General features: G+C 47.1%; 1 protein-coding gene across 1 annotated transcript; it reads left to right on the top strand.

The window, feature by feature from the left end:
* The first annotated feature begins 3,715 nt into the window (after window positions 1-3,715).
* Window positions 3,716-4,281, top strand: LOC135705465 (GATA zinc finger domain-containing protein 8-like). The gene is made up of 2 exons (XM_065227212.1): window positions 3,716-4,034; window positions 4,193-4,281. Exons 1-2 carry the CDS (start codon window positions 3,716-3,718, stop codon window positions 4,279-4,281), a joined length of 408 nt encoding a protein of 135 aa, XP_065083284.1.
* The last annotated feature ends 6,326 nt before the right edge of the window (window positions 4,282-10,607 follow it).

Below are 10,607 nucleotides of genomic sequence, written 5' to 3'. Positions count from 1 at the left end.
GTAACGGTAGCTTCAGAGCAGTTGCAAACATTGTAGTTACATTTCTAAAAAATCAGTGAGTGTAGATCAAAGAGTTTCAGGGCAGTAACATTAACGTCAGGAACATAACAGGAACTGTACCGAAGTTGCCAAAACTTTAGTGGAGTTTAAAAATGGTATGGGGCATTACGTAACTTTGAGCTTTTCTGAGAACTCAGAGCAGTTATAAAATTATCAGAAAAATTGAGGGAATTTCAGGTTAGTTCCGAGAACTTCTGGTAGATTTCGAAAACTTTGTGCAGTTCCGTTGATCAAAGAAAAAAATCAAGAACCTTGGTGGAGTTCCATGCAGGAACGTCTGAAACTAGCGTGCTCATAAAAATCAGTTACTGAAAACTGTTAACATCATTTTGATGACCATTTTTGCTAGCAGCTTGCTCATCAGCGTTAGTGAACCACACACTAAGATTTTGTTTTCGTGTTCGGTACATTTTACCGAAATCAGAGCAGCTGAACGTTCGGTAAAACTTTGAATTTCATTTTACAGGCTATTGAACTTGAAAATAATTTCAAAACATGTTCAACCTTGTTTTAATGATCAAATCTTGTCATTTTAGTTTCAAAGTAGCTGTAAAGCAATTGAATTGAATTGCATAAATTTTACCGAATAGTTCAGCTGTTCAGATTTCGGTAAAATTGCCGAAGTCGGCGATAATTTTTAAGTGTGCAACACTAATGTAAACCGGCCATAAGTGCGGGCTTTTTCTGTCAGCTGAAAGCGTACGAGGCGTTGTTCCATTTTGGTCAACTATTGAGTCCGCAGCAGAGTTGGATGGCTTTTCACTGAGATAGTCCTACCAGCTACGTTTCTGCTTGTATGGTGCGTGATTTAGTTTTACGAGCCTTTTCCGAGGTTGCTATCGCAGATGTTGAACGGAAGGTTGGGAATTTGTTGAACGATAAGCTTTCCATAGCGCCTGACTCGAGGGGTTGTTGGAGGCATTGTTCTAGCCTGATCCGGCAAAGCATCGTCATCAACATCAGTATGGCAACGATTACAAAATTTGGTTTAACGTGACGCATACCTGGCTTGAAATGAAAAAGAATCGAAAAGCAAATTTAAGCAAATCCAACACTGCCATTTAATTACAATTAAACAATTCCTTCTGCCACTGTCACTCTCGTAATTGTTTCACATCGCTGCAATCCTTGAACGAATCTTGTGCACACATTTCCCAAACATTCTGTACCGTAGGTAGGTACCAACCAGCAGTCAGTGTCGGAAAAATAAGTTTTCCCTTCAGTTATCCTCCCTCTATCTCTAGTTGAACCCCTACCGAGACCCATCCACAACTTCACATCCTCGTAGGTATCTGACGCCTTCGCAGTGCACACCGACGACGACGAACGCAGATCCTCACTCTCTCATGATTTATTCAGTCACACATTTCCATCCTGCACATGTGAACGAACACTTATAAAACTTTCACTAATTACTCATGTGCAAAACTTTTCCTCGCTAATCCTTTCTGCCTTTGACGAGAGCCCTTTATACCCCAGATCCAGGAAGGCGGCACCAGCAGAGGCAGAACGGAGGCAGCTAAAAGGATAAATTTTATTATTACTCTGCTCGGTTGGTTCTGATGTTCTGGATGGGATCAAACCGAGGATGAACATTTTGTTTTCGGTAGCATTTTTGCATGCAAGGAGGTGAATCAAAACGAGGAGCAACTTTTATCTGTCCCCCACACAGGTTCTTCATCTGCTCGCTAGCTGTGTGACATGTGTTTGCTTCGAATTTGCATTTCTAATTGGGATCATCAGTTTGATTTTCGCAACTTCACCATTCCACAGCTTGAGGCACAAAAGGAGCGCTGGCTAGCTGTTTCGGACGATGAAGATGATTCTGATGATGATGATGGCGATGGACGGATATTATGCAGCAGGACAGTTTTGCCCTCGGACTTGTATCCAGATGATTTAATTGAAGCAATCAGTGAAAGGGGTTGTTAGTTCAGGTCAGTTGAAAGTTTATGGAACTTTGCTCGGAGCAATTCGATGCTTTTTTCACGAAAATTGATGACGCTTAGTTTGGGTAGATGAATTAAAGTTTAAAATAGAGAACATAACTTAACTTGCTTGCAATCATTGCTAAAACATCTTGAAGCATTACAAAAATATGCACATTGTCAAACTGGATGAATTGGCACAGGTGCTATTTACCCCCTGGAGATCTTATAGCACCCTGAGAATAAGCCTGAATTTTAATTTACTGATTTAAGTACAGATATATATGTGATGATGATAATGTCTTCAGTATCGAAACATTTAGGCAACCCAAGTAGAAGATAATATCAAACCAATAGCAAGTTTTATTATTAAAAAAAATAATATCAAAACATCTCAATTCGATATTGGTTTGATCGAAATAAAAGTTAAAATATCAAAAATAATAACTGAAAAGCAATGGGACTAAAGATTGTACTCGAAAAAATTGAGACACATTGGTTAGTGTGTACCTTTTTAGCGTGTAGGTAAAAATTTGTGAAATTTTTACTGAGACTAGCTAAGAGTGTAATATTCACTCTGGCAGAATTTCATCACAATTTGCCAAGTGGTTATCGAGCTGGCATCCGAGCAAGAGCAGATCCACCAAAAATTGTGTGCGCCGTCGTGTGAAATCCGACTGCGCCCCAAGTTTAATCGGAAAACACCTGGGAATCCATCATCCGATGATTTTCTGGGTGGTGAAGTAGTTCAAGGAGACCTAGACAACCCAGCAATGGACAGGCTGTGGCAGAAAACCGAAGACAGCTGACCCGGTGAAGGCCAGGAAGGTGTTGAGTCTGTTTAAGCGTCGGCCGAATTTTTCGATCCGCGATCTGGTTTATCCAAAAAACGATGAAACGTTCCGGCATCCACGTCTACAAGGTTCGGGAGGCACCTATCCGGAATAACAAACAAAATACGGTGGCCATTATTAGTGGTGTAAAAGGCAAGGTGCGAGAATTTGGAGCGGAGATCCAATAACGCAAAGAAGTAGAAACCTAGCCATAAGGTTGTAGTTTATTCCCTGAAAGCTTGATGAAAATCCGACATAAATGGATTTTCCGTTTGACCGAATGGGCCGTTTGGCCGAACGCCGTTTGGCCGAATGCCGTTTGGCCGAATACTTGAAAAGAGATTTCCAATTTTTGAACACTACTTGAACCTAAATGGCATCTCTGTGGATTTTTGTTTTACTTTCCACAGTTGTAGTTTTTTTTTGAACATTATAAATATAGGATTTTTGGTTAAATTGCAAATTGTATCAAACTGAAATTTTATACTGTCGCTGAAATAATTATTCCTATAAAGAATATCTTTAAGTTATGCAATTATAATTTTTTTAGCCACCCTTTTTAACATGAGCAGTTATTTGGGAATTTGATGACCTTATTATTTTTTGTACAGAAAACGTAGCTTGTCATAAAATTAAGACGAATCAGTAATAGGAGATTTTCCCTTCTTTCAAACATGAGCAGGTTTCCGAAAGTTTGTTTTTCGGCATTCGGCCAAACAGCATTCGGAAAAAAGGCATTCGGTCAAACAGCATTCGGAAAAAAGACATTCGGCCAAATTACCCAGAACCAAATTTTTGTGTGTACCTTTTTTTTTCGAGTACAGCCTTTATAACTGAATATTAGCAAAATAAGTTGTTGTAATATCAAACCACAACTAGTTACTAGTTGCGAAGATGCTATCGTATCCGAGATACGTGAAGGGACGTCAAAATGCGAAAAATCAATACAGAATTCTGTTAATACACAACAACAACAACGACAACGACAACGACAACGACAACGACAACGACAACGACAACGACAACGACAACGACAACAACAACGACAACGACAACGACAAAGATGTATTCTGGATCTACCTCTCGCATTTACATCCGTCCGTTTCCAAGCTCGTAAAGGAAGCTTTGGATTGCAAAGATGCTGTGAAAGTAGTTCCATTTGTGAAAAATGGCGCAGACCTAAACTCATTCAACTACATTTCATTCAAAGATGGTATCAATCAGGGTTGCTTCCACTCACTTGCTATACAACAATGGTTTTCTAAATTATGAGATCATCAGATGATATAATGATATGTTTTACTTGTAAGTAACAAGAAAAGAGTGTAAAGGATGAGTTTGACTCATAAAACCTGTCAATTTCGCTTTCAGAACGTCACAATCGGCGATCTAATGATTCGCGAGCGTTCACTCTGAGTGAGCGCTCACGAATCGTTAAATCGCTGATTGTGACGCACTGAAAGCAATTTTGACAGGTGTAATGTGTCAAACACATACGTCATGACCTCTTCTTGTAACTTACAAGTACTAATTATCATTATCACATCTAATGTGTTCATAATTCGGAAACACAATTTTTTATAGCAAGTGAGTGGAAGTAACCCTGGTATCAATGTTGAACATCGGGAAGCCGCCCTTAATCCTGACTCGTGGCCGGAAGAAATCCTGTTCAGGGAGTTCGTAGACAATCGTGCAAAAAACGTGCAGGCGCCCGCATCTCCAGAATCATCGGATCACAGATACTCCTTAAGATCACCTATCGCTGTTTCCTCGCTTCCGGGACGCATCGTAGAAGGTAATATGGAAGACCCTGATTCGTCCACCACAGCCTTTACCGACAGTCACCGACACCACAGTCGCTTGTTCCAGCCATCGGAGTCATCCCGGCCCTGTGTGTGGAATTGTGAAAGGGGTCTTCCAGACTTCAATAATAGGCAAGTACTCGCAAAATTCACTCAGCCACGTCTCTCCTGATAATATTTCCCTTACCAGTGCTTCTACGCCAGCCAATGTGGTCGCTCTGGCTGCACCTGAACGCATTTCATAAACTATCACGCTGGTTCCTATGCCACTGAACTCTGCCGCGCCGGTTCGTGTTGTATGTAGTTGCAGTCATCCTGATCTAGCAGTCGACAGTGAATCGCACGTTAGAAAGCAACGCGGAAGCCTCTAATACACCTAGCACAGTCGAGCCGTTTCCTCATCAATGCAGTCTAAGTCACCCTGGCCCTGTGTCTGAAGTGCGAGAAGAGGTCTTCCAGCTTGCTCATCAAGGCAAGTATTAATGTAATAATGTGTGTTCCCAGCCAGAAGATGTTTCGCCCCACTGTTGGACTATTTGTTCTGCCACTGCGCACTTTACCTGTCACATTGAACTTCATTCTGAACACGCTGAGGATGCTTCAAACACTGGATTCCCGGGACGCGTTGTGGAAAGCACTTTTGAAGCCCTCGATCTCTCCGACACGGTCCTGCATACCGCTACCTGCGCTCTTCACAGTCGTCCCAGACCCGTTGTTGGATGTAGAGAGAGGGTTGGATTGCCTCTTCCTGATGTCTGTTCGAATTCCAGTGGTATTGTTCTTGGAGAAGACGCCCAAAGTTTTGCCATCCTTGGATCCCTTGATCGCCTTCAGCAGCTTTTCAAAATTGGCCTTCTCTATGTCGTTCTTATCCCGAAACACGGACGAAATGCCCTCCTCACCGTCCCTCTCGATCTGCTTCAAGAAGTCGATCTTCTTCTTGCTGGTCAGGAAAAAGATGGACTTTTCGCACAGCACCGTAATCGTATCGGTCAGATCGTATCCCAGCAGCGAGATGGATTTGTTGTAGATGGTTTCCTCGTCTTCGTCGAGAAAGGAAAAAATAACGTAGCGTGTACGTGCTCTGTCGGAGGATTCTTTTTCCCCTCGCGCTCCCACCCGCCGCGAGTGTTAGTTTTTTCGGTGTGATCAAAGACTCCCGAATTCCAACAGTACCTCCCCTCTGGAGTGCACTACCACCCCCTTAAAATAAGACAATTCAGTAGTGCGCAAATTTAATCGATTAGTGTTACCCCTTTACTTCGGGGCTTGGTAAAAACAGAACACTTGAGTCGTGCTTTTTGTGTAGTGTTGTGAACGCCGCCGTTTTTGTCGTTGGCGGTGGTTTCCTGACAAGGCAACATAAACGAATCTCTGGTGAGTCCGAACTGAGCGTTTCTTTTCAGGGAGCTGGGCTGGGGTCGTCGTAATGGCGGCGAACCCGGGTTTTGCTCCGCCGGGAGGAGGCGGTCTGGACCCTGGAGGATACGAGCATGATCAAAATGCATCAACTTTGCCGTATTTTATGGACCCCGAAGGGAACCATGGGGAAGTGCGCATCTTGCGTTTGCAAGGCGTGATGCAAGAAGACAACACCCGTCGTAGCCTTCCAAGCCACCCGGTTATGATCCGAAAATCGGTTCAAAAGCACTTGAATGCGAAGATATAGGGAGGTTTTCCGGAAGCCCGTGGAGCTACCTACGCGCTTAAGGTGCGGAGTGGCGAGCATTACAAGAAACTGCAGCAACTCAAAATACTACTGGACGGTTCAGCCGTTGAAGTGATTCCGCACCCTTCGTTGAACTCCACGAGGTTCGTGGTCAGCTGTCAAGATGCCATCAAAGAGACAGAACAAGACCTTGTTGCTGACCTCAGCGATCAAGTCGTAAAAGAAGTGCGACGTATCACACGACGGCACGGATCAGGTCGGGTCAACACGGCGACCCTCATCGTGACCTGTCACGGCACGTGTGCACCTGAATACAAAGACATAGGGTACACGCGGTGTCGAACTCGTCCGTACTATCCGTCGCCCATGCAGTGCTTCAACTGCTGGGCGTTCGGCCATACCAAGCTCCGGTGTAGAGTTGCAAAAGCAATTTGTGGGAATTGCTCGGGTGATCATCCGATCGCCAATGACCGTCCCTGTCCTCAGAAACCTTTCTGCAGTAGCTGCAAAGCAGACAACCACGGACTGTCTAATCGCTCCTGCCCGAGTTATAAACGGGAGAATGAAATTCAACGCATCAAGGTGGACAGAGGTCTTTGGTATCCAGACGCAAGGAAAATGTACGAACAACGCAATGGAGGCAACTCCTTTGCCAATGTCACAAACGCAAGCACGCAAAACGCCCTCCTCGAAATGAATCGAAAAATCGATGAGTTGGCGAACACGGTCAAAGAAAAGGACACTATTATCGCCCAGCTGCAAGCCGCACTCCAGTTGAATGGTTCTGGAAACACTGCCGCTGCCGCCGCAGTTAGCGCTGCCTCAGTCAATCCGTCTTTGAACGCGATTGAGGCGATGATGAAGAGACAAGCCAAACGTTTCGAGTCCATGGTCCAGACCATAATGACCGTCATGATACAGACGCAACAGAAAGTACAGCAGCTGGAATCTACCATACAGACCCCACAAGGACCGTCCTCGAGCCGACCGTCGTCCTACCTTCAGCCCCGTCATTACCTTCGCGGACCACCCCGGAGAAAGTTCAGCCCGTGTCGCAGAAAGCTCCCGAGAGAGCAGACAATTCCATCACCGTCTTAAGTGATGGCTCGATCTCGTCGGGATCCAGCAGCGATGCCACCATCACGCCAGAAAACAGCCCAAACCTAAAAACCATCCGCAAGCAAGATACCCCCATGCCATCGACTCCCGCTACATCCATTGAACAGCCCTCAACACCGCAATCATCGAAGCGACCCATCAGCCAGCTAGACCCTCCTGGTCACCCCCCTCGCATAGCCCAAGCTCCCAAAATCCAAAGATCGACTCTCGCCCGTACCTCGCCAGTCTCTCCGGAAAAAGCCACGCAAATGAAAGAAAAGTGGAAGTAGTACGTTATACGCTGACTACTTTCAACGGCACCTCGACCCTCGCTATTCACCTTGACAACTCTAATGGTCACCTCAACACCTCCATCAACTGCCAGCCACCGTCAACCGTGTCTGTTTTTGGCCTTGGGTAGCCGGGGCACCGTTGAACCGGAAGCTATACCCCAACCGGAATCTTCGGACACCCCTCGGCGCCCGAGCCAACCAGTCGAACTAACGAGTGCTTCGGGCACGCAGGGCACCGGCAGTGCGGACGTCATAACCCCACCGGAACTGCCGGATCACCTCTGCGGCCCGCGGACGAAGAAACCAAAGAAGTGCCCAGCGATAGCCCCCGGTAGTTGGGGCCCCGTCGGTGCGGACGCCATTTCCACACCGGAACTGACGATAACCCCCCTTCGCCGGGGGATGTCTGGAAGAGGGACGCACAAGGGCGGAAACGCTCATCCCCCTATAGACGACGAGGGAGTCAAGTCTGCTTCAAGTATCGGGACGGACAAGGGCTCATCGACCCATTCCCCGAAGGACTTCGAGGGACTCGAACACGCTGCTATAACAACGACCGAAGCTGCCAAACCCAGTACGACATCATGTAATACCTCTTCTCTCTCTGTTGGGTCATCCCTGCCCTAGGTGGGTGGAACTTCTACACCTGCCCTTGGTGGGGCTCTGTCTCATTCAGCATACAACATCAATCTGTCAGCTGGCTCCGACTATCACGATGGATCGGACACTTACGATATAGATCTACCCGTCGACCAGAGTGGCAGTCACCGTCGCGATGACACTAGCTCCACAATCACAGCGCGCTCGTACCCCACTCCTACCTTGCCTAAGCCAGTAAACTTTATCCTGCAGTGGAACATTAACGGGTTCCTGAACCACATTGGTGATCTAGAGCTCCTTTGCCACGACGATCCCCCCTGGGTTATTGCACTCCAGGAAACTAACAAAGCGACAACAGACCAAATGAACCGCTCTCTAGGCGGTAAGTATACTTTTTTTTTTTTTTTTCCTTTATTAACGAGACTTTCAGCCTTAGGCTGGTTCATCTCTACTGGTAAGTATACGTGGACAGCAAAACGGAGAAACAACTTCCGGCACTCCGTGGCCATCGGGGTTTTGAAGACGATACCTTTCCAGGTTGTCGATATGGACTCCAAGCTTCCCATACTTGGTGTCCAGCTGGCGGCACCGGCAAACATCTCCGTCGCATGTGCATACCTGCCATGCGGATGGCTGCCAAACCTGCACGATCAACTCAGCGAAGCCATAGCTAAACTACCGGAACCGCGCATCCTGGTTGGGGATCTGAACGGGCACTACCCAAGCTGGGGCTGCCCCCGCTCCGACCCTCGAGGTGTTAGCCTAGTCGATATTTTCGAGAAGGAAGACATGGTGATCCTGAATGATGGTATGCCCACGTACTTTAACGGGCGGCATACTTCTGCCTTCGACGTCTCTGCTGTCAGCTGCTGCTTTACCGGAAAAACTCAGTGGAGCGCGAACACGGATCTCTATGGTAGTAACCACTACCCCATCAAAGTTCATCTTTCGACCGCCATCTTCCCGATGACAACACGGAGGCCCCGATGGCGCTATGAACAAGCGGACTGGGATAGCTATGGTGAAGCCTTTCAGTCCTTGTTACTACAGCGTAATCCGAACAGCATTGAAGACTTTTCAGAAGTGGTATACGAAGCAACAACAGCAACCATCCCAAAGACCAGCAGCGTGCCGGGGCGAAAAGCGCTACACTGGTGGAATGAAGATACGAGGAAAGCCGTTAAGCCCGGCGTAAAGCACTTCCCCGTGTAAAGCGCCTTCCTATCGGACATCCCGACCGCGAGGACGCTCTCCGTCACTACCATGAGTCGTACAATCAATGCCGGCAAACGAACCAGCTGGAAGGACTTTCTGGAAGGAATGAATTCGTCACAGTCTTCAGCCGACTTATGGAGGCAAGTCAAGGCCCTCAGTGGGAAACGGTGCATGACACCGCTCCAAGTACAGGTTAACGGTGAAGCTGTTTCTAACCCTGCAATTGTAGCGGACGAACTCGGCTCGTACTTTGTCGATCTCGCAGCCATCGAGAAGTACGAAGACGAATTCAAGCGGAAAGCTAAGCCTTCGACGTCATCAATTGCAAGTTTTTCTGTTTCTTCTGACGCTGGAAACTCGGACATCAACCAGGCATTCTCCTGGCAGGAATTGCAGCATGCCCTCCGCTGCAGCAACGTAAAGTCGGCGGGTCCCGACGAAATCGGGTACCCTCTACTCAAGAGGTTACCAACGCCAGACCAGCTACGGATGCTGGACGTTTTCAACAAGCTCTGGCTCACCAACTCGTATCCAGCGTCGTGGAAAGAGAGCTTAGTCATTCCCATCCCAAAAGCCAATGAAACAACCCGTGAAGCTAGCAAGTTCCGACCAATAGCCTTGACATGCTGTATGGCCAAGGTCCTGGATCGAATGGTCAACAGGAGGCTAAAGCATTTCCTTGAAACCGAAAACCTGCTAGACCATCGACAGCACGCCTTCCGTCAAGGGTACGGAACGTCAACTTATTTTGCAACATTAGGGGAGGTCCTCAAGAGTGCCAACGATAGCGGTCTCCTCGCCGAGATCGTCTCGTTGGATATATCGAAGGCCTTCAACAGGACGTGGAGACCCCTCGTCTTAGAGCAGCTTGTCAACTGGGGGCTATGTGGACCCATGGTCCACTTCATCAAAAATTTTCTGACCGATCGCTCTTTCAGAGTCGCAGTTGGCAACACGAGGTCCCAGCTTTTCAGAGAAGAGACGGGCGTCCCACAAGGTTCAGTTATCGCCGTTACCCTCTTCCTTGTGGCCATGAACGGAGTTTTTGGAGGACTGCCGAAAAGGCCCAGGCAGCAGTCTCCGCTGTAGCCAGGTGGGCCAGCGTTGTA

The sequence above is a fragment of the Ochlerotatus camptorhynchus genome, unplaced genomic scaffold, assembly GCF_037179485.1.
Source record: "Ochlerotatus camptorhynchus isolate MF236.1 unplaced genomic scaffold, CSIRO-AGI_Acam_v1.1 ptg000267l, whole genome shotgun sequence".
Lineage (NCBI taxonomy): Eukaryota > Metazoa > Arthropoda > Insecta > Diptera > Culicidae > Ochlerotatus > Ochlerotatus camptorhynchus.
Note: the sequence above shows the minus strand (reverse complement) of the source record. Positions and strands in the feature narration are given on the sequence as shown.

What these genes read in the sequence shown, in the direction of transcription:
- LOC135705465 (XM_065227212.1), top strand. Translation starts at nt 3,716, where the DNA reads ATGCTATCGTATCCGAGATACGTGAAGGGACGTCAAAATGCGAAAAAT. An exon ending in CTACATTTCATTCAAAGATG is followed by an intron (nt 4,035 to 4,192) that starts GTATCAATCAGG and finishes TTTCGCTTTCAG; the next exon opens with AACGTCACAATCGGCGATCT.